The sequence below is a fragment of the Gambusia affinis genome, linkage group LG17 (assembly GCF_019740435.1).
Source record: "Gambusia affinis linkage group LG17, SWU_Gaff_1.0, whole genome shotgun sequence".
Taxonomy (NCBI): Eukaryota; Metazoa; Chordata; class Actinopteri; order Cyprinodontiformes; family Poeciliidae; genus Gambusia; species Gambusia affinis.
Window position 1 is genome coordinate 11,842,169 of NC_057884.1, and position 24,715 is coordinate 11,866,883.

General features: G+C 37.1%; 1 protein-coding gene across 2 annotated transcripts in view; it reads right to left on the reverse strand.

Moving 5' to 3' along the window:
* pappaa (pregnancy-associated plasma protein A, pappalysin 1a) overlaps positions 1–24,715 on the reverse strand; it is a 100,016-nt gene that overhangs the window by 67,260 nt on the left and 8,041 nt on the right. For both annotated transcript variants that reach the window (XM_044144866.1, XM_044144865.1), the window contains exons 2-7: positions 23,471–24,575; positions 15,256–15,401; positions 14,685–14,978; positions 13,635–13,827; positions 13,236–13,357; positions 2,277–2,778 (exon numbers count right to left, since the gene is read on the reverse strand). In XM_044144866.1, coding sequence (XP_044000801.1) covers positions 2,277–2,778; positions 13,236–13,357; positions 13,635–13,827; positions 14,685–14,978; positions 15,256–15,401; positions 23,471–24,575 — 2,362 coding nt within the window. The remainder of the gene's footprint in view (positions 1–2,276; positions 2,779–13,235; positions 13,358–13,634; positions 13,828–14,684; positions 14,979–15,255; positions 15,402–23,470; positions 24,576–24,715) is intronic.

Below are 24,715 nucleotides of genomic sequence, written 5' to 3' on the forward strand. Positions count from 1 at the left end.
GGGTGCTCAAGTTGATCACTAAGCACCTTGCACAGTTATTGTTGGATGTTTCTATAGTTGTTCCTTAATGGACTGTCTACAGAAGTCAACTCCTTCTTACATAAGCATACTTGTATGTGTGATGTTTGTACATGCACTCCTGAGGCTTGTTGGTAAAAGCAGTGAACAGTATCACAAAAACCAAGCGATAAACTAGACAGGCCAAGGATACAGTTCTGGAGACATTTAACCCTCCTGTTATGTTGCAGGTCAAATTGACCCGTTTTAAAGTTTTATTATTTTTTTTAATAGTTGGAAGTGTTTTTTCTGCATGAAACTTTTTCTATTTGTCTTAATAGGTGCACTCTACATATAAATTGAAAATATATTCTTTTGACACGTTTACACCACCCCTTGTGTCTACTTTTTACGGAACATAGATACTGTTTGGGTCAAATTGACCCACGAACATTATTGCTGTACCTCAGAAACAAACATAACAGGAGGGTTAAAGTAGAGTTAGGCTATAAGCCTTAAACGTCTAACAGATCAATCAATAAATAATTTATCATCACCCCAAAAGGGAAACAGAGAGTGAAGCACAACAGCACACCTACGAAGACATGATTTTTAACCTAAATCAACAGAAGGAAAGCAATGATTAAAGAAGCAGCTGAGAATCTCCTAGCATCTCAAAAAGAGTCACACCTCAGTTTTGAGAATCTGGTGTTTACAAAGAAGTGGCAAGTAGAAAAACCATACACAGTTACAGAAAATGCACTGGTCAAGCTAAACCAAAACTGAACGCTGGAAGAAAATTGGGGACAAGACTCGACTTTTTGTAGGACATGATGTAGAGCTACAGTGGAAATGTTTACATTAAAGCATATTTATGTGTTAGAAGTGACCACTCTAAGTAAAGGCATAAATCCACCTGATAATCTGTGGTAAGACCTAACAAATCACTGTTCATCAATGCCATCTATCCTATCTGACAAACCCTGAGCTCGTTCACAATGGCTCCCCGGAACATACAGCAGAAGGTGTGCAGCTGTTCTCACATCAAAAGGCGATTGTACAATGTACTGATTTAGAGAAGCTGAACAAAAATGTATGTCTCTATATTTTCTAATATTTATTTGAAAAAAACAACAACAACAAAAAAACCCATTGTAAAATGCATCATTCCTCTTCCTCATACTTCAAAGGGTTGTGTTAGTTTGTGTTGGTCTATCACAAAATGTTAGAATATAGGACACTGGAGTTCTTTGTAGTACTACAAGGGATATAAATACGTCTGCAAAGTGCTGTACTACACTCTTTATTTTGTAAGAAATGTGTAAAGGAAACTTTATATCCAATGCAGCTATACTTATTTACTACAGAGCTTCTCTTGAAGCTTAACAGACAAGATCCCACATGGTCTCATAAGAAAAAAATATACAGCCATTTCCACTGACCACTACCACTGGAATGCGACCACAGCTAGTGAAATGTACCACAGTAGTAAAACTACCTACAGTACATCAACAGTCAGCAAAGTGTGCCAAAACCTCCAAATAAATACATCCTTACTGGAGGCAACCTTCCACAGATACTACCATTCAACCAGGAAGTTCTGCACTTTTGAAACTTCGATTTCATCACTTCATCTTGCATAACGTGCAAACCCACCCCTTTTGTGTTTTATCTAGCACTTTCCTTCTCATGTGAATCTCACTGATAGCACGACAGCAAGATGGTATGACACGCAGCAGCGCCATGTATAGCACAATTTCTGTCAAGTCAGCACATTCCATGAGAGAAAAGCACAAAATTCTCTCCACAGTGTGCAGATAATACCTTCAACAAGTCATCTGTTTGCCCTTGCTTCATGGAACATAGGAAAAAACACAAATGTGGGCGACAACTGACCTGTGACTTAGGAAACAAATGTTGGGAAAACAGATCTGAAAGCTCAGAAGCAGCAGTGGCTTCCATGTGTTCCAGAGGGTATTGAAAAGGATGTCTGCTACTACATGAGCAAATTTTAGTGGATCTTTTCCACAGATAAATAAACACCTTTTACTGACATGTCTAAAATTACCCTACACGAAAGCCAGGAGCAAAATCATAAACACTCAGCCATTCTAACCTTTTAATAGAAAACAATGAGAAAAAAACAGCTGTTGTAGAAAAAAAAAAAGTATGGCTTAATATTTTAAGTTATTTGTAAACCCTGGCAAACAAAATAATACAGAATAAGCAGGCAATATTCGGTATGTCATCACTCACTGCAATTCACCACGCCAACTCACCTGTCTGTATATCGGCGGATAGGTTCAATCAGTTGCAGGCCTTTCGGGGCATGTGTGAAGGGCGGTTGGCGCAACAGATTGTAATGAAGTGGTTTGCAATGCCTGCAAACTTTGCAGTCTGGCTTGGATGTCAATAAAGTTGCGTCAATCTCTAGGTGTTGCTCCATTGTGTAAAACTGTACACCATACACCTCTTCTTCCAAGTCCAGTTTCAGAGTCAATGGAGTGTCACAGAAGACATTACTGGGCCCCAGCGAAATGTTGTTTCCACTCACAGTCAAAAGCAAGATGTCATGGATAGCAGGCAGAGCGCTCTCTTCAGGGCTGAAAAATGTCACCCATACAGTCAGCGAATCGGGTACCACTGGGTGTTGGAACTCCAACTGAAGCATACAACCCTGTGGAGGACACTCTGATAGGCCAACAACACCCTGGTCAGTTCCTGCATTTGGGCTCCATGTGCGTACACTTGGCTCACAAGCTTGCTCCACATCTGGAGGACCTGTAAGATAAGTTGCAAAACAGATAACATGTGTTTACTGTTTTATTTTTTATTGCTATGTCATGTGATAGACCAACACAAAGCAGTAAATAATGGTGAAGTAGAAGGAAAAGTAAAAATAATTAAGAAATCTGGCATGTATGGCAATAGAGCCCCCTGAGTTTTTACCATATTTGATTTATTTTTTTTATTATTATTTTTTTTGCAAAATAGCTCTAACTCAGCCAGACTGAATAGAGAGCACCTGTTAACATTCATTTTTAAGCATTGCCTCACACGCTTAAAAATCATGTGCTAGACCAAGACTCAGTTTGGGTCTTGGTCTAGCACAAGAATGATGTTGGATCTAAAACAGAGATTACTAAGACCAGGCCTCAAGGGCTGGTGTCCTGCAGGTTTTATGTTTGACTCTGCTTCACCACACCTGAGTCAAATAATCAGGTCATTAGCGGCACTCTGAGAACTTGACTACACTGAGAAGGTAATTAAGCTGTGTGATTGAGGTATGTTGAAACAGGGATACACAGAAAGGTTGCAGGACATTGGCCCTCGAGGCCTCAGTTTGAGGACCCTTGTGCTATGTTATTAACACTGCTTTAAACATTCCCTCAATCTTATCTCTACCCTGTCTGTTGTGTTCATTGGTTCTCGAGATGCTGTTTACTTACTAATGTTCTGTAACAAACCACTTAGGTCTCCACAGAACACATTTGTATACTAACATTAAATTGCACATAATTTATATTTACATTTTAGGTACCTTTTGATGGCAATTGGTTGCACTGAATTTTAATTAGTAAAGGTATCTGAAAATAAATACATAAAACACCTGTCAAATTCCTTTTTTATTTGAAAAATAAATAATGTATCATTTTAACATTTACTGTTGTGCATTACTTTGTTTTGGTCTGTAATAAAAGAAATCCCTCTAAAACGGTTTGTGGCTGTATTGTGAAAGAATTTGAAGAAATTTAAGGGTTATTGATACCTTTGCAAAGGTAATGCATGTTAGTTTGCTTTATTTAAGGCATCTCAAATATTCCTTAAACAGTTTAAAAAACCTTTATGCACAGTTAAGAAACATACTCATGTTTTTGGTGTTTCTAAAGGTCCTGCGACATCAAGGTTAAGGTGAAACTAAGAGTTCATTGTGAGTCCATCTGCAGAGGAAAGGCAGAGCTGAGGTGTGTACCTTCTGAGAGGGGCCTTGTGCAGGGTTCTCACTTCAGCGCAGTCATTACAACCTCAAACAGTCACACTCCAGCCATATTTGGAGTCCACACACAGCTAACTCGCATTATCCCAAGTGACGTACACTAACATTCATCAAGCACTTTCAGGAGCCAGCAAGCGGTAGACACTATGTTCTCCCTCGTTTTCCTTTTGAGCAATTCCAAGCTGGCAACCATCGAAGCCATTTGCTAACCTCATTTCTGGGCACCATGCAAAATTCCAATGTTTAATCAAGTGAGGATTGAAAATGTATTCCAAGCCACATTATCTCAACATATTTATTATCGTACTGTAAGTGTGTGTGTGGCCAGAGTGAAGGTGAATTAAAGAAAAGTGAGTCAGTGAAAAAAGAAAAGATGGAGAAAGAGGGGGCTGTAAGGGAAAGAACTAAGGTTCTCCAAGAGATTGGCTGCACTCTCCTCATGTAGTCCTGGATTTCTGAGTATATTTTTATAGAGTTTGCAAGGAAAAGAGCTGTTGCCACTGAAAATATTTTGTAATGTCAGCTGTTATGATGGGCCCAACTTTTGCTCTGGCGCTGCTGGTAATGTTGTTGGAGATTTAGGAAGAGACAGAGCAGGGGTATCATCCATTGTGAAACCTAAACAAACTGTTTCACAGCCAAGCAAGTATGTATCTGTGACTAACAAGCCAGTCTGTCCCCACACACAGGATATGAATTAATATCAAAATGGTTATCATTTATTTGAAGAATATGGTTGTTTGTGGAGAAAGTGTCATCATCAAAGCTGAGACCTAATACATGAGATGCCAAAAAGATTGAGTTATTGGTTGACTTTTGTCATTGTGTCTATTACTTAAAATATGAACTTCTTTTTAAATGGAGACTAAGACTTAAGGGCAAAGACGAAATATGGAGTTGAAGTTCCTATTTATGGTTGTTGTTTAGTAAGGAAAATAAATTTTTTTAAAAAACCTAATGGATCAGTAAGGGTGTTTGCGTAAATGCAAGCTTCTTATCTGTAGTAAAAGCTAAAATGCAAAGACAACTACAGCTGCAAGCAGCGGCAACCGCGGGAGCTCCGGGAGTGCCACCCCATCGCCATTGTCAATACTCTCACACTGTTTCCGGACCCATCCACCAGGTGGCATGTTGGCAAATCTTCAAAATCACTTTCAGTCCAGTTCAGTACAAGCCCATAGGCAAAGCCTTTAAAGTTTTTCTGGAATCCAACCTTCCAGTCAAAAGTTATAGTCAATTTCTGTTTTGTGGTGAAGGATTGGGGAGGACTTGGTCGGACTGGGAGAGGTCGTAAAGCATTGGTGTCTAAAGTCGGTCCTCGAGGGCCGGCATCCTGCATGTTTTAGTTCTCTCCCTAGTTTAACACACCTGGATCAAATGATAGCTCATTAGAAGGCCTATGAAGAACACTAACATGCTGAGAAGGTTGTTACTACCACTAGGGAGAGAACTAAACATGCAGTATACCGTTCCCCGGGGACCGACTTTGGGCACCACTGTAGTAAAGCATCGAGGACCAGAATAAGATGCTATGTTCTTACTTTTGTGGCAGTTCTGATGTTCTTAGCAGATAAATCAAATGTGCTTTCTAAATTTTGTCATTGCCTGTCTTTTTAGTTTTCAGATTAAACTGCTGAACTGAACCTTTTGTCAGTGCAAGTCATTTCTTTAAGCTTCTGAGTGACTGGTGAACTGTTGGTAAATCTTAGATTTTAATGAGTTAAAATAGTTTTAGTAGTCTGTAGAAAACAAATTCTACAGACAACTATTGTGGAGGAGAAAAAAGGATGACACAGGAGCTTGGTTCAATCATTTCATCTACTCGACTCCAACTAACACCCACCAAGTAACGGCGCACTGCCTAACATAAAAAATAACAGAACATAGAATCACGCAAAGAATAATGGTACACAGAGTAACAGAAAGCTACAAAAAAATATTTTTTTTTTTCTCTTTTTAAAATCCAATGCAGCTGCAAGGGGAGCTCTCAAGTGGTCTGTCACAATATTTGTTATTAGATATGTGTATGTTTCTGTAGCACAGAAAATCATTTGAAAATAGCCATTAGCTCAGGGGTGTTTAACTCTATTTCTCTAATGCAAGTGTCCAGCATGCTTCAGATGTGCCACAGCTCTAATGCAGGTGACGTCATTTGACCATGTTATGCAGAACCAGTTGTTGTATTGATTTGTGTGGAACCAGGAACATATCTGATACACTCAGGATTCTGACTCTTGAGGACTGGAGATAAACACTCGTGCATTCCATTGATTAACAATATATTTAAGTCTTGATTTCACTGATTACTAGCTGGCTGATTCTTTGTATCTTTAATTAGAGTGGCATTTGTTTCTGATTGTAATTAAATACTTAAATTTAAAAAAAATCTACCAAAATCAGCATGTATTTTTTTTTTATGTGGTAGAGATTGCTCAATGAAAAGGTCACAAATTCATTTGTCAGGTTCATTTGGACAGTCTGGGGTTGGGAGAGATTGGCTCATAACAGTAAAATCTGAAAACATAGCTTAATCTCACCATAGTTATCATTGTGCTAGACTTGCCCAGTGCTTCTTTCGCACACCTCTGCTCTCTTTGATAATAACACCTCCCCTGCTACTTCATTAAATATTTCTTCCAATTAGAACAAATATGTTGGTTAAGTTAGAGCACTAAACTTTAAACCTAAACTTACCACAAGTATAAGTGCATTAGAGACTTTTTAATTTTTTTCTAACAAATACGTGGTTGCATTTGTGTTCTTTTTTTTCCCACCCGATAGCATTTGGTTCAATAATATATTGTTCATGTCCCATGTCCAGGTGAAGGAGATGTAGGTATGGATAAGCAGTAAATATTAAAAACAAAATGTCCAAGGCAGTTGACATTTTCGTTTCTATTATAAAAAATATGCCTTTATAAATGTAGAACAATTGTGTGATGACTTGGGACTGAGGATGTGTTTAAGTTGGAGTTAATTCTAAATAAATACAGAAATGTAGACCAGATCATTGAAAATGAATTCCAACTTACACACATTTTCAGTCCCAAACTCATCAAACATTTGTTCAAATCCTTCAGAGTCAGTTTTACCACACAGGTGCTTAGCAATCATGTAAAAGTCAAAGAATGGATAAAATACATTCATGCATTTTTGTATTGTGAGTAGGAAAACTCACAGCACTGACCTTACAGCCAAAGGGCACTTGACCATACTTTCCGATGTATTTTGAAACTTCTTTTAAAAATAATCAGCAATATTCTTTCATGTCAACACCATGACAAATGCTGCTTAATGTATAAATAGAAAAGTAATATTACTAATAACTGTTGGACCACTACCCCACTATAAACCAGTCTGAAGAGTGGAATGGATAAACAGAACAAGAATATGTCCGGGCATGCACACTTTATGCTTTCTAAGAAGTGTATGCTTCTGGCTCTCACTATCTATGACTCACTGTCACACAATGTTACACACTTCCTCACTTAGAAGATAGACATCGACCCACTCCAACCTTTAGCATGAACACAGTCATAAATAAACACTACATAAATACACACTTTGCAGACACAGAAACACTTTGTAACAGTAAAAGATACTAATGCTTGGATATCGTTGCCATACTGCATCAATATTTTGTGACACATTAATTGCAGTCAACAATCACGTCCAAACTTATTGACATAGATTTGAAAAGATTGAATTAAAATTAAATTAAAATAAGTTGGTTTTTTTTGTTTTTTTTGTTTTGCATTTTTGTGAAAAAAAAAAAAAAAACATTATGGTGAGATAATGTCTGTTTTACTTTGGTTTGACGTATACAAAGTCAGTGAGAGAATATGGTCACTGCTAATTAGTGTGGTTACTTATAGTTGTATACACACAAAATGTCACCATGAAAAGAAAATGATAGATACCATTCCATGTAAATAAATCAATAACTTGTCCAGTTTGCTTATTTCCAAACAACAAATCTTTAGTATGTTTGAGGTTATTTCACAGAATTGGTAAGCTAACAGTAAAACAAATGCAGATGTTAAGGCAAATATGGTACATTTCCATTAGTGTATTGGTATGGTAACAGAATATCAGCATGTTGACAAAAAATATGGTTGTCATTGCTGTACAAAATGATAAAATAAACGGTTGGGTATTGGGTGATGCTTATTCGCACAGAGGGATTATTCGTTCATAAAAAACACATATGCTCACCCAGCTACGTAGAGCCGTTCACGGGTCATCATGGTTACGACATTCATTTCTCTGCTCAATAGTGGCTAACTTGCCGTCAGTCAGTGCACTCGCTGTCTTTAACTGCGTGATACTACAAGTCATGCCTCCATTGACACTAGTGAATGAGATGTGTATTAATGACCCATAAGATTTAATACAGGCAGTCAGGGGGGCGAGAGAAAAAAAAAAAACATTTAGTATACCGCAAAGCCGTCCCTAATCGTGCACTAGCCGAAGAGAGACGGCTCAGTGCTTTCGCCAATTGTTAAACAAATCACAAATTGTCGTTTGTCAAGGATCATCATCCAATCATTGTTTTACATCAGATTTTGTTTAATGTCCTTTTTATTACTTATCAAGGCAACTTTAAATGGAAGGTGTGTTTTGGTGTTTGACTTATAGGAATTTTCCCAGTTTCATAACACATTCCAACGCACAGGTGTGTGTTGGAATCATTGCAACAAACAGCTAAACGCAAAGAACTTTGCACAGAACAGCACCTTAAGCTTGTTAACAAGTAGCCTGTAGGCTACTGTAGGATGCTGTCCATGTTCAGCTACGTAGATTAATTCCCCCCCCATTCAAACTCATGTCCTCTCTGGCGCTTCTACATTTAATCTCATCCAAGTTCCCCCAAATCTGCATGCTATTATTTCCCAGGCCATCCTGTCACTTCTAGGTCTATGCAACCTATTTTCTAGCTTACCCAGGTTCTACGCTCGTACGTGTTTGTTCCAGTCTCGCTCTCAGCAAATTTAGCTTTGTTATGGTCAATCTTCAGATTAATTTCCTAGACGTTTTGGCTTTGAAATGTTTCTAATTATGTTTTTTCTTTAAATCAAGTGTCTGTCTTGCTGAATCATAAACTTTGACCTTAACTGAGGTATGAATTTGTCTGATTTAGCTTTTTTTTTTATTGAGGCTCGCAGGGTTAAACTTTATTTGCTTTCTCTGAACACAGGTAGCAAAACCTTCCCTCAGATGAACACCTCCATTTACAAAATAAAACCGATGCATTTTGTATCCGTTTTACAGCGTCTCCCGCTGGGCTTCATCTGCCAGCATCCCGCCATTCCACGCCTGGCGGCGTCCCCAGTTGACCTTTATCCATCAGCTTCACATCACTTTCCCCTTTTCACAATAATGTCGCCTTTTACAAACTCCATTCCCAGCCCATAAGCCAAAGTTAGCATAGCTTCTAACACCTGTTCCCACTTTCCTTGTCGGTAATTCCCCGGCCTCAGCTCTCCTTTGTTGGGGGATGACATTCCTAACCAGAATCGGGAATGCTCATCCGAGTTTATTGCAATTCACAGCTCGATGTCCTCAGCCGGGGCCCAAGGGCCAAAGAACTTTAATTCATGTATGTCAATAAATCTTTTTAATCACTGTCTTTCTCTGTCTGAGTCTCTCCAGATTGAATTACTGTTACCCTGGGAAACTCCAGCCAATTGGCCTACGCCTCTAGTCCTACACTAGAGGGTCTCGACCCTCTGCTATTAAGAAAATTATTACATGCTGGATGACGAAGTTATGAACAAATGAATCTGATTTTACACAATCACTACCGTTTAGTTGTTACATATGTAATGGGCACCTTGATGAAGTTTGCATACACTTTAAACAACCCCATGGAGAGTATGGCCATGGCATCTTTCCCAGCAATAAAACGTCTTAAACGTTCTGACCTCAGTTGCGCAATATTTTCAAGTGTGGCCAACATGGACTGGCTTTGTTCACTTCTTTCGCTGCTATTACCAAACTACAACCAAAGGCAGACCGCATTTCTAAAACAGTGCAGAAATTTGATGCCATTGTTCACAACTCCTGTTTGCTTATTGGTACTGTTGCTGACTCTGTTCTGGAGTCTGCCAGACTCCAGCTGGAGAAATCAAGTTTAATGGGGGAAATCCCAGACAGAGCACTGAAGGGAAATGAGAACCAAGTCAAATTGCATAGGAAGGCAATGCCCAGGGTATCTTACAGTAGAAACCAGTCATTAACCTAGACTGTATAAAAGGATGCATAACCCTTTTTTCCTCTCTGTGTGACTTTAAATCAGACTTAGCGTTTCTCTTTTCTAGGTTACTAAACCTTTAAGCACTTTGGAAAAGTATACATAATGATGACATGGTTTGTAAGCTCCTGATTCACATCATTTAAGTAAATTGGAAGCCCACCTGTGAAGTATTTTAAGGCAACACTTCTGGCATATTACTTCCTTGACGAGTTGAAGAGAACTATTGCTTAAGTTACCATGTTCATCTGTTCACCAGATGAAAGGCATAAAAGTGTTTAGGTGCAACAGTTATTCTCATTGAAATACTTGTTGGTCCTCCAAATGAACAAGGATCCCAAGCATATTAGTTTAAAAGCTCTTAAGGACAACAACAAAGGGCAGACCTATAAACCTGATTTTCACACCAGTTCTGCCTGGAGGATTGGGCCAACATTCCAGCAAACTATTCTTCAAACCATATGGAAGGATAAACAACAGGCCAAACAGCTGTTTAAGTTATATATGTTTATTCTATTGAAACAATTTTGGTAGTTATAACTGACCTGAAACAAGAAGTGTTTTTTCAAGTTTATTATCAAACATAAATAATTTTAAAAAGTTGTGTGTCTTTATTTTTTCACTATACAAACTTATCGTCAGCCTAGATATGTGTATTACGATACATTAATTGTTTTTGCACCAGTTTGCATTTCAAACGTACTGTGTGTTAGAATTAAATTTAGATTTATTTTCCTGTTATTCCTATACTTTAATCGAATTGTGTTTATTTTATTGCTTTGGAGAGGTCTTAATGTTTTAAGGAGACTCGTTATGACTAATATTTAACTGTACTGGCACACTTGACGTACTGGTTAAGATAAAGTTACAAATGTAGTCAGTGTTTGCGGACATTAATCCAGTTAACAAAAAAACTTAATTTGAGTCAAATTAAGTTTACACCCCATACATATCTGGGGTGTATTAGATATGTAAACTTCAATATGCTTATTTTGTAAATAAGGTGATGTCAGTGTTTTTTTTTTGTTTGGGAGTATTTGAGTATGTACTCTACAGAAATGTCCAGTGGAAGTAAGAAAATATGTGACACATTTGCAGCAGAACAGCAGCTGTTTATCCAGTAGAGGCTAGAGCAAGGAGAGAGATTCGTTCCAAGAGGGGAAATGGAGCACAGTTTGTGCGCACACACATATGCACACACCCACAACATGTCAGGCATGTCCAGACTTGCCTGTGGTACACATGTTCTACTTACTCCAAAGGCAACATTATCAGATTTACATAAAAATATGTTTTGATTTTGAGGGGCTGACACTTTGATTTGCATAGAAACAGGTTTACACTCTATTCTGTGAAGATGTACAGAATCGAATACTTGCCACAGGAGTCTCGCAGGCAGGAATATTTCATGAGCAGCAGATTTGTATCTATTTAGTTGTGGATACCGTGGCAACCACTAATATTTGCACATTTTACACTGTACTTTAGACATCATCTTACCGTAATTTTATACGTACCCCTCAACAAATTACAGCTACTGTGGTTATGGTTACAGCTTCTGTATTACTAATTGAAATAGCTTGAATTATAAGAATTACTTACATATTTTATGTATTCATGTTAATGTCATTTATTTGTGAGTCACTCAGTTTTATAAAGTTTATAATTGTCCTGCTTATAACTTAGGTCTTTATTTTGGTTTAACACCCCAAAATTATTGCTAGCTCACATTTGGTCCTCTTCTGGACACAAAACCCTGCTGAGGAGTCTTATGGAGGCATTTAATATAAACATTTATATTGACGCATTACTACCTTTAAATATTCTGAATTTGACACATTAAATTAGAACTAACTTAAGGGTTAAACACACGTGATGTTTTTAAACACCACGTGTTCCAAGCTTGGGTTAAGGACATGCAGGTATCCATCTGTGTTCATCTGAACTAAGCAAAGGAATGTGTGTATACAAACGGGACAGATGGACATGTGTGCATCCTTCCAAATGGCTAGTTGTGCAAAGAATTTAGACACGATGTGCTTAAACAAAATTCTAGATAAAAACAAAACAATGAAAATTTAAGAGGTACGTTTAAAATATGTCTATATTTTATATTGACTGAGTTTCTAGATGTTGTAAAACAGAAATTTTGTCTATTTTAACTTCTTTTTTTTTGCAAAGGATCAGTATGTACCAAGATACCAAAGAGATTTGTGAATTGCTATCATGTGCCAAACTCACTACTGTGCAATACAGGAATGAACCCTGAAGTTTCGTGACTGCCAGCATCAAAGAGGTCTAGCGTTCATAATAACAAGTGAATCATTGCTGTGTTTTTTGTGCAAAACTAAAGTGATGCACTTTGCTCGGCGGAGCACATAAAACCTCTGTTGCTAGTTGCATGCAGCACAAATAAATGTGTTTCCAAACACAGGACTTTAAAAGCCGCTTAACCCAGACCAGATTCATCCCAATGCTTCTGCTTGGGTGTCCATAGTGGAAAATATCACGTATGCAACAGACATATTTTTCTAAACACATTTCTTTAAAGCATTGTCTTGCTGTCTACATCTGCAGTGTAAACAGATTTATTTTTCAAAGTGTTTTGAAATATTTATTACAAACGTCTTCTGATCCTTCTATGTTTCTTCACTGCCCAAAAGTCATGAATCCAATGAGTCATCATTTTGGGTCAGAGTCAGTCCACAAAATTTGTGTATGCTGTATTAACTCAGAAATCCAACACCAGATAAACCTCAAATCATGTAATCAGCTCTTAAACTCAAGATTAAAGGGGGATGTTACTTTGCATTTATATAATGTTTGGTTTTGAACATAAAATTGGCAAAACAGTTGAAGAAAGTGACTCACATCTGTCATCTATTGGTAAGAATATTTAATAAATTTTCCAAACAGGTGTTCAATGTTTAACCAAAAAGCAACCTCTCAATAGTAAAACTTTCATGGCATGTAACGTGAAAAACATACCTTCAGCTTCTCGGGGGGACCAGTGTCCCGAAGGGTCGCATGGTCTTGGAGATGAAGAGTTGGAGGCATATTGCAGTAGAACTCTCCCCTCAGTACATTTATCACACGCTAATCCCACTTCTCTAGGAAACCAATAAGCAAGAACAAAAAACAACTTAGATGCAGATCAAAAACACCTCTAACACTCAAACACAGTATATGTAAAATAGTAAGAACCGTAAATATGTGACAAGTAGGAGGTTAACCAAAAGGTTTTCTTGGCAAATTCCGGCCTATATTAAAGACACTAATATAAAATACAATTCTATCATCTGAAATCAATTTATAAAATGAAAATTTGTAACTTCGTTAGTTGCACCGGCATTTGTTTGTTAACCTTTGGGCAGTAGTTTGTTTCACCTGTCGTAGAAGTGTCCAGTAATTGGTGGAAACCATTCCAGGGTAACAGAATTGTGATGCTGCTCAACTACATGTGGTGCCATCACCACTGGAGGAGATTTGAAGCTTGTTTGCCAGTTCTGGTATACAAGATCCAAGTAGCAGTGCATCCTTGCCACCTGGTTCAATGTGAATGAGTTGGTACAAGCATCATCTGAGGATTAAGAAGGAAGTTCATGAAGGTGAGATTTTTCAACAATCATCACATAATTCTGAAGTAAAAGGAAAATTACATGTGGTTTTTAACAAATAATTTTACTTTATCTTTTTAACAAGTAGAAATCTGAAAATTGCAGTGAACATTTGCATACACCCCAATTTACTTTAATTATAAATAAAATCCCATAGAAATGGTTGCTTTAGAAGTCACCTTATAGCAGTGAAATACAACTAAAGGCTTCATCTTTTCAAGTTAGAAAGCCAAGTATAGTTTTATTGTGAATACAAAATTATGCGCTACTTTGTTTTGGTCTACCACATGAAATTAAAGTGAAGTAAACACAATGAGAAAGCTTGAAAAGCTTGGCAGTGACAATTCTCTTATAAGACAATGTGTTATTGCTCATCAAGACATATATCTATTTAGAATTTCATTCCAGAACTAAATTTCAAAATAAGATAGCATAGTAGTCTCAACATAATATTTAAATAAAAATGCCGGCATGAAATTTTTGCTAATTGTTATGATAAAACAATCTTTTTTTTGTTCAAAGAAAAAAGCATTAAGTCATTCTAACGGCCCATGTCACATGAATAAAGATACCCATCTGTTTACATTTAGCATTATATCACTTTTTTCAAGGATGAGAAAAAAACTGGCTGTAGTATAAATCAAGAAACATAAAAATGTATCCCTCCTGCTGAGTTTTTTCAGTGCTTTTTCGAAGTAAAATTCCACATATGGCTTGGTATCCACACATATCATCAAATTCTACTATGGAAATCTTTTTCAGTTTAGCTGTAAATTTGAAACATGTTAAAAGCAGAATCCATGAGTGGATCCAAGCTCACCTGTATAGCTCATGTAGTTGTTGAAAGGGGTATGCGTGAAGTGCTGATGGCCGCAGGTCTCATTGCCTGGTTCAGGATCATTGCACTCTTTACACTTTGGGGTGGGATTGGTGTCAGCACACAAGTCTCCAGTCTCCATTGAGGGTTCAGTTTCCAAACAAGCATCATTGCAGGAGTCGATCTCTGATACACCTCGAAATACATGGTATAATCCAAGGCTATGTCCAATCTCATGGACCATTGTGTCAGTGTGACCAAATGTTCCATAAAAAGAGGGATTCAGCACAATCCCACCTATGAAAAAAAAAAAAAGAAAAATAGGGAAAAGGCTAATAATGTTTGCATAAAACAAGAGTCTGTCTTAATTCAGACAGTGAATTATTAATAAGCTCCCCTAGCTACAATATTATTCTAACATGTTAGATACTATTTATGGCTTGAACTGTGTTACTGTGTTAAAATCAACAATCTGGGAAGTCCATGGGACATGTGCATGCATTTACTGTGATGTGGTGCATGTGAGTGTTCATACGTGTATGAATGTGTGTCTGTGGTTTTGTTTATTTTTTACCCAGATGTGTAAGGGCTTCTTTATCCCAGGGCCAAGTGGCAACTCCTGCCAGGTCCTCATCAGACGAATTGGCAAAGAAGACATTCAGGTGAGTCGACCCATCCAAACGTAGAATCTCTTTCACTTCTTTCATATCCAAAAAGGCTCTAGAAAATACAGTCAAAAGGGAGTGGCAGAAAAAGAAATGAGTTGACAATAAAGTAATAATTCTAAGATCATTTTTCCAGGGAATGAACATTTTTCATGGATTTTCCTAAAGCAGCAAAAATAGCGAAAAATAAATCATATATGTCATCTTTCAGAAATAAACAAGTTTCAAAGTGAGCCTTTCATGACTAACAAATAACCTAAAAATGTTTGACTTTTAACAAAAAGTATCTTTTCCCTTCTATAACATAATTTGTGTTTTTCTGTAAATAGTTTTGATTTCATTTATTTAGCTCAAGATCACAACAAAGAATATGTTCAATTGTTATGATAAATTCAACTGCACAAACAGTTCCATTCCTTCAACCTTATCTGAGAAAATTCATCTGATTGTATCAAGTTCAGTTAGGATGATCGCTCTTAAAGCTGAATTATTTATTCTAATCCTAGTAGTTTAGGAATTATACAAACTGTTCTTTAATTTGTCTTAGTTTTCTTAATTTGATGTCATGGTCTAAGGATAATTTGTTTGTTGTGTGACCACGACTGAATGTTAATAATGTAGTGTGACATTTCTGAAGTGGCATTTATGAAAAAGAATAATAAGAAGCTACTTAGCTATATTGCGTGACATAAAAGTAAGTATCTGTTCAGATTTGGATATTTTCATACTTTTGTTAAAGGTTTTTAGTTCTCTGTTGTTTATAGTATAGCTTAACAAAGATTTTTTTTTTTTTATTTACCAATTGGTGAGCCAACTAATTGGAGTTCCACATCTGCACTCTTACAGACTCCAAAATGTCGATGAGGGTTTATGAACAACTAATTCCAGGATTTCCGAGTAAACAGGATGGCAGGATCTGCAAACCCCCCAGACCTTAACCCCATTTTACACTTGCAGCAAACTGTCTGACTAATAACAAATGCTGTTTGAAGAATGGTAAGCCATTCAATAGCAGTGTGTGACCAACCTGTTGACCACCATTAAGAGAAAGTGCCAGTTTGTTGTGACTGTGTATGTCTCTCCCATGAACTACTCAGGCGCCTGTTTTTTAAATGAATAAATTACTGAATTGCCATCCTTCTTGCTTCTTCAAAGTTCAATTGTAAACTACAATATGTAATTCCAAAAAAATAATAAAAGAGTAAATAGCAGATTGATCTGTTTGGCATCAATAGAGAGAATATGGCATTTTTACTACAAACCACCGCTTTCCAACAAAAAAAAAAAAAAAAAGTATGGTCCCTTGTGACATTGTAACATATTTTATTTCCCTGCAGTAAGCTTTCATTTGCCTCCTTACATCTATCTCAACATTGCATCTCAACATAGTCTTGACATTTGCATTCTGAAAGGACCCCAGATCAGCCTGACTCATACAAGTCACCCTGAGACTTCAATTGTTGTTCAGGTAGTCTGATGTTTTCCTGTTCATGACTTAATGTTTTGTATGAAGCCCTGAGAATAGTAAGGGCAACAGTAATGATTGCAATCACTCAACAAAATGAGATCTTCACAGCAGTGAAACTGTTATTCATTGACACATTTTCTCTGAGTCTGTCTGGTGGTCCTGGCAAACAGAGTCAACAAGATCTGTCTTCTTGGAAGAGCTTGGAAATCGGTTGCACATGCTGGAGTGCAACCGATTGTTAATTCTTTTTATTTGGTTCTGTGAAAGCTTTGGAGACATACATTCAGTAGATAAAGATAGATGACCAAAAACAAAACACCATAAATTGGCCTAATTGTCACAAAATAGATTTTCTTCTAATGTTTTGACCTAGTTTATTTGGCCCACTTGCCTGCCTTTTCCTTTTGTGCTCATATTTTGCCTGACCTCATAAGATTTTGTGCATTGCAGAGAAACTCCAGTTTCTTCAAATAAAAAAGCAGAAGAGGCGATTCATCAATGCTGATTCTGTCGTCCTACCTGCTCTGTCTAATAAAACAGTCTGGCACTGAAACATACTGCATTCTACACTGAAACAAATGTATATGCTAATTAACAATCAACATTTACTTAAGACAAGGAATATAGTACTAATAACATGTAAAACAAAGTTTGCAGACAATAGAATTTATCCCAGTTTAGCACTGATTGAAAACATGCTTTATTCCTTTCTTGCTTTGTTTTTATTGTGAGCTAAATTTGTACTTTGATGTCATAAGATAGATTTGAATTCGTATTGTAATATGTTTAGTGTTGCGCAACATAAATATGTTATAGTGAGTGTTGATTTTGTGAAACTCCAAATCACGCCTTCTTAAGTGGGCTCATGTAAATACAGAATAAAAGGATTTGTTTTCAAAGATTTATACCTTTGTGTGAGCCAGCTGATCCTGGAATGTACTCTTTATATTTACCCCTACTCTCAGTGGCTGAAATAAGATACGTCTATGAGTTAGGAACTGCTACAAGTTTGCGAGTTGTAAATCTTTGCAAAATTCAAGTCTGATTTTGACTTATCAATAATGACTCGGTGATGCATAAAGGCCAGAGGAACAGATTTGACATCTTTTAATTGGAATGCTAACTGGTTGAGCACTTCAAAAGAAGGATCATTTTTCTTTTCCATTGTTTGTATGACATTAATTGTAACCTAATTAGGACTGTTATAGAAACCCCTGCAAAAAAGGCACTAATATATTTTCAGACTTTTCATAAACATTTTAATGTGTACTAAGAAAAGGATTAATAAAGTTGAAGACACATACATCCAAACAAATTATCTGGATAATATAGACATTAAAACTTAGGATCTGTGACTTATTTGGATAAATACGTATTACTTCTCATTGCAATCTGGCCTTCGAGTGAAGTGTTTATTTCGATAATCAGTCCTTCAATAAATGACTATATAGTAATCACTGGTAATAATTTACTTCATTGATGGGAACACAAGACCTGGGAGGACAATTTAATTTTAATGACAATGTTGCATTTGGGACTGCTCGCTTTTTTTTTTCAGTAAACACATTTACCAATCGTAAAATCTCACATGGTGGTTTTTAAAACAGCAAGAACTAGGAGGAAAAAAGGAGATGAGAAGAATTAATTCCATCTGGTATTCAATCTGTCCCACTGTGTTTGATGATTTCCTCATTGCAATAAAAACAATTACCATTTTCATTCCGTTAGAACATTGAGACTATCTGACGCTATCGCCCAACACAGTGCAAATTTGCCTTGTATGTGAACACAAACACCTCAGATTTGACCTTTCGCATACATTTAACTGCTTGCACCAAATCCTTTCAAAAAGCCTAGCTGTACTATTAGATTTAGCCAGACCAGCCTCTAATCCTATTCCAATGACATCTTGAATCAGTTTGGGGTGTGAGACTGTAAAAACTTGCTTCACTGGTTACAAGCACTTTGAATAATGTGTTAGGATGCTAATTTAATGGTGGAAACTAGGGTTAAAATACTAGATGTCTAACTAGATCTAATGTCAAAGTCATAAAGATCCTCATCTTTTTAGCTAGCAAATAAACTTTGGGATTTATTTCTAGGGTTAATTGGACAGAAAAAAAAGATTGTATTGTAAATGTTTGTGAGTTCTTCAGTCATTATTTTGTTTAGTAAAAAAATAGTTATCATTTCAGAACCAAGCTTATGTGTATACATTTTTTTTTTAAAGTTAGCTATCTAATTTGTATTCTTATGGTTAATTCGTATTCTTATGGTAAACTAGCATATTAAGTGGTGAGTCAGAACAGCACTGTGAAGATTTTTTTTTTCCACAAAAAAAGGGTTTTAAAAAAGTTTGAATGTGCCTCATAAAAGAATAATGTTATAATGACATGTGTCATGAAAAGGTGAGCATGCCCTGTTGCATAAAGTTTGGATGGAAGGTACAATATATAGTACATGGCCATAGATCTGTGCAAAAGCAACAGTAGCCTCAATGGGGTGTGGTCTAAGAGGAGAGGGTGGGAGAGACTGGGGAGAAAGCAGATAATATGAGGTCTCTATTCCCAATAATTTGAGGAATTTCGTTATTTCCTCAAAAATATTTGTCCAGAGTTTTTGGACATGCATGTCGGGGGAATGGGGTCAGAAGGTTTGATGCTGAGATGATTGAGGCAGCAATGAATGAAAGGAGCATTTCTACTTTGAGGTCAACAAGGATCTAATATTTTCTGTTTCATTAACACCCATGTGCCTGCTACATGCAAGAAGCTATTGAAGGAAACACAGTTCTAAGGTTAAGTTGTTTGGTTGGTAGAGGTAAGGGGAGGGCAGCGGGACAATTCCCTTGTCCAAAAGGAATACAAATCTGTTCCACATTTTTGAATAGTGTATTTGGAAAATTTACGTTACACCGCTATTTAAGCAGATAAATATTTTATTGTTCATCTTCACACAATCACAACAGTACAGATATTTTGAAAATCCAGTCTCTGTATCAACCTTCTTACCCAGACCAACAATCCCTTATCTGCTTCGCCCTCTCACTGAAGCCCCTTTATACAACTTTAAGCAATTTTCCTGGAGAACACTTTTGAACTGGATACAAACATACTAAATTCTAAATGGAAAGAGAAGATAGTTATCTTCTGTCATTGGATAAAAGATAACATGTGAAGAAAATCAAGCCTCTACAAAAAGGCTTCACTTCAGGGTAATTCAAGATAGAGTAGGCCATGCTATCATCTTAAAGCTTTTATACCTAAAACATATTAAATGTTGGGCTATAACTTCCTTCATTTGACTCTACATAAAATTCAAATGAGCCTATAAATTTGCCTTGCATACATATGTTTAGGGCAGCAGGGAAGCTGAGGTGAGCTGGCATTGCAATGACAGTGTAACAGCCAAGAACACTTCTGAAATTGGAGGGGCCCTTGGCTCCCCTGTCATCACATTGGTCAACAACACAGCCCTTAAACCCATCATTCATCTCTGGCTTTATTACTATGCTTGCACTTTCCTATTTAACCTTCCAGCACAGTCCTCTGGGAACTCTTCGCTTTGCAAGGACAACATGTCCGCTGTTGTTGGATTCTTCAAAAGCCCAATTTAGAGAAACACGCAAGAAACGATAAAAAATTTTCATATTTTCTAATTCTTAGAGTCAAAATTAACAGATTACTCTAGTGAACTCTCACAATTAGGTAGAAACGTGAGAACCTCTTCATCATTGATCTCTCTGAGCTCTGAACCACGATGGCTATACCACTGCATTTTTAGCTAAATTCCCTAATTTGTCATATTTTTAGGGACCACCAAACATAAATGGCAACATATTGTCCTGACATGTTGCCATATGCTGTTTATCTCATAGGCCTGTTGTAACTCCTTTGCATTCCAACATTCCCTTAAGTCCCTTAATTATGTACAAATGCCAATTCAGACTTGGATCAACCCACATGAGACCACAGATGAAACTTTTACTACAGGTGCTTTTAATGTTAAACAGAGAAGAGTCAAGTCCTGCTGTTTAATGCAAAGTACTTCATTATGTTTTATGGGAAACAGGGTTAAGGTTTAGCTGACCGACAGTAAAAAGAAGCAAAAGAAAAGAAAAAAAAAGAAAACAAACAATGAGCCCTAGAGATTATCTTTTCACCAGGATGCAGCAAAGAGAAGAATTGAAAGAAAGATGTAAGGATGGCCCAAACGTTAATCTGTCACAGTGAAAGGTATCGACCAATGAGGGGCATAGAGTAATAGAGTCAGATGGAAAAACACAGTTCCAAGCCAGACTTTTCTTTACTCAAACCCTAATAAGCCTCTAATAGATCCATTATTTTTCCTGATCAATTTGTCTTGCTGTCATTTGTGAATTGTTTAGAAGTATTTTCATTTTAAGTTGCACAAAGGTCAAAGAAAGGTGTATGTGTTTTTGGCTTCTCTGGTCAAATAATGAACAAATTACAGATATTGATGCATATGATTGTGGTCATATTAATACTGTTTAATCTTCACTCCGGTGTTATGCTGAAGTTTCAAATTTCACTTTGATGAATTGCAGTGATGACCTGATTTGTTGTAGTCTAGATCCTGGTAAAGTTGACAAAAACAATTATATTGAATCGATCTCGCATTTAAGTAGACTCTAAAACTGTTTGGATTGCTCTTAACACCAAAGAACAGAGAAAACACAAGTCATGGGATGTCAACATTTGTAAAAACAATTTAAAATGTTTTCATTCACCAGATGTGGATAATGGAAAGTGTGTGTACTGTTTATCTCATAGGAACACTCTATTGACAGAATGCATTCTGTTCCCCCTTGCTAGATGATGGTTTATGGTGATCAAAAGTTGGGTCTTGATGATCACAACGGACTGTGTAGCTTCAACTTAAATCTCACATGAATATAATTCAAACCTCAATAACCCTATTTAAGACCAAGAAAAATCTTTGTTACTGTTTATGGGATGTGTCCACAATTTGGTGTTTTGTCAAACACAGATTGCACATGAGGAGTATCACATGAAAATGGTAAAAAAAAAAAAAAAAGTTAGACCTCTCAGCCATTGTTCTTCTGCATGTGCAGTACATTGTTCAACAAGAATTCCATAATTAAAGAGGAATGTCAAACTGTTTGTAGTGCAAGTCTCTCCAGACATTCCATAATCAAAGCAAAATAAGCAACCACTTGGGAAGATTATATCTATTTCTTGAGATGAAGAATCTTGTGACATTTTTCTCTGCTTCTTTCTTGCCGGCATCTGTCTTTTTACAAAGCAATAAGTTCAATTCCTAAAGGGGGATTGAAATATGAAAATTGGAAGCATGTTCATCTTAACTAAATAGTTAACGTCTATTTAATTAGCTTCTGCTGATGACTAAGTTGGTGAAGAGGTTTTTTTTTTGTGATTAGATATAAATGTTAGGTTAGTTGTAGTCATTTTAACTTAAATGGTAAGTTGTAAAACAGAATGCATTTCTGTCTCAACTGTAGATAAAATAGACTTATCTTAATGATTCTTATTATCACGTAGGAAAAAATAGAGGAACAAACATAATATGCTAGATACTTTGTTTTGTCTTTCACATGTCCTCCGTTGACAGGCTAAAATATTGGTAACTTTTTTTCCTTTTTCTGAAATACCCCTGACAGTCTGCTATGCTGTCCGCAAAAATTTCTTACTTTGGTGTGCTGACTTTCAGTGTACTAAGAATCAAACAATCATGCTATTGGAGGTCTGGCTAAAAATTATTGCAGCAAATTCTAAAGACAATTCCCGCTAAGGATTTACTCATCATCTAGTAACCACAATAAATTTACCACAAAAACAAGAAATTGCCTTGATGTTGTGTAAAGAACAATATTTTTCTCTTTGTGGATGCAACCCTAATAACCTGGAAAATATGTAATATTTGTTCAATCACACACAAGAAATACTGGCATCTGTGTTTTCCGCTGAAAATGCATTGTTACCAGGATTCAGGGAACTATAACTCCCCTTCCTTGACGTGTGGGAATGTGTCTAAGAAATCATCCTGTTTGTTACAAGAAACAGACATGCTACCCTTTATTTTTGACCTCTAATGGACCTATACTCTGTTTAAGTTATCATTCCCCCAAGTCATCTCCAATCTTCAACTAAGCCAGCTTAATTAAGACCACTGGGTATAAAAAAAAGAAGGGAAGTGTTGAAAATTGGACAGAAATGAACAGTCTGGCCTCCACATTTGCTACCAGGAAAGTCATCATCTTGCATTTGTTTTGTCCTGTTTGAGTGTGGAACACTGATTGAACAAGGCCAAGGCTAGATTAGACTGGCTACCCCAGAGGATTTTCCTGGCCACACAGGCTGGGAGTTGGGTTACTCTAAGCATCAGCCCAAATAGTAAGGAAACAGTGAGGCCAGACCAAAAAAAGCTTTCCTAAGGGATCCATGTATGAAAAGAATTGCTGTTTGATTTAGGAAAGTCATAAGAGGCCTCCGTGTGTACTTTGTGTAACGTCAGTAAAAATATTCATCAAATGAATTACAATGTTGTGATTAGTTGAAACTTTTCAGTGGATTAAAATCATGTGTTTATGAAACAACCAATAAAAAAGGACAAATATGGTAACAGTATAAAAACTTTAAAAACAAGAACCTTACTTGTGTGGAGAGGAGCTGTCGATGCAGGTCTTGGTCACATCCGTCACATTGGGATTGCAACAATCGCCGTTATCATAAAAGTAAGTGTCGCAGTTACATTCAGCGTCACATACTCCATTTCCCAGTTTGTGATTAGGACAGTTGCTTGGATGCCCAAACAGACAGTCACCTGCATCAAACCCTGTCAGTGGATGGTTACATTCAGGGTCACATTCATCATTGCCAATTTTGCCAATATCACAGTTGGCAAGAATCAAGCGATCACGTAGGGAGGAGCTAGTCACATTATGAATGCTAAGATTCCAGGATATATTGTAGGGATTGAAGGCATCATTCAACTTCTGGTGTTGCAAGATAATTTGGTTGTCTGATACAGTTGGTCTCTTCATTTCATCATCCCAAATATTTACAACGCGATACTGGACTACCTTTCGCTGACGGAAAGTCCAAAGCTGGTTGTAGTTTTTAATGACGTCAACATTGTCACACACAGTTTGGCCACAAGCTGGAGGTTCTAGAGTTGTGTCCAATAATCCCTCAGTATTTCCCACGCCATCGGTACCTAGATATTCTTTGTGTCCAGGGCCTCGCTTCTCTGGCTGAGGAAAACTGCCGTCTTTAACTGTCAACCACTTGCGGCCTGGGTGTTCAAAGTTTTCGCGTATGACTAAGTGAGGTAGATCTCTGGGGTGTTCGTGACCCTGCATATCCCTGATAATATCCCTCTGTCCACGGGCCTGCCTCCACAAGCCCACCTTTTCAACTGCCCCTCTGTAATTGTGATTCAGTGCATTCCCCCCAATCATTAGCACTTTGCACTTTTTGGTCATATGACTGAAGACATCACCTGACTGCTCTCGGCTAACACCAACTTGGGCCCCATTGACGAACAGCCTCATGTACACACCATCATATGTGATTGCCACATATGCCCATTGTTTAGGTACATAACGAACATTAGCGTGGATGGAGGTCACTTTGTGAGCACGGTCAGTTTTGAGCGAAAAGAAGAACTGAGGATCGCGGTTTCCATGTTCACTAACAGCCTGGATCCCAAGCAGCCAACCTCTGTCACTGGAGGCGTAGAAACATTTGTCGTACAGGCCTGGAAAGAGAAGAAAACAAAGGTAAATTAACATATATTTGTCTTATTTCTGTGGTTATGTGTAAATCTAAAATAGAGGTGATTGATTTTTCTGTAAAACAAATAATTGTTCAATTGATTTCAAGATATTTTTCTAGAGA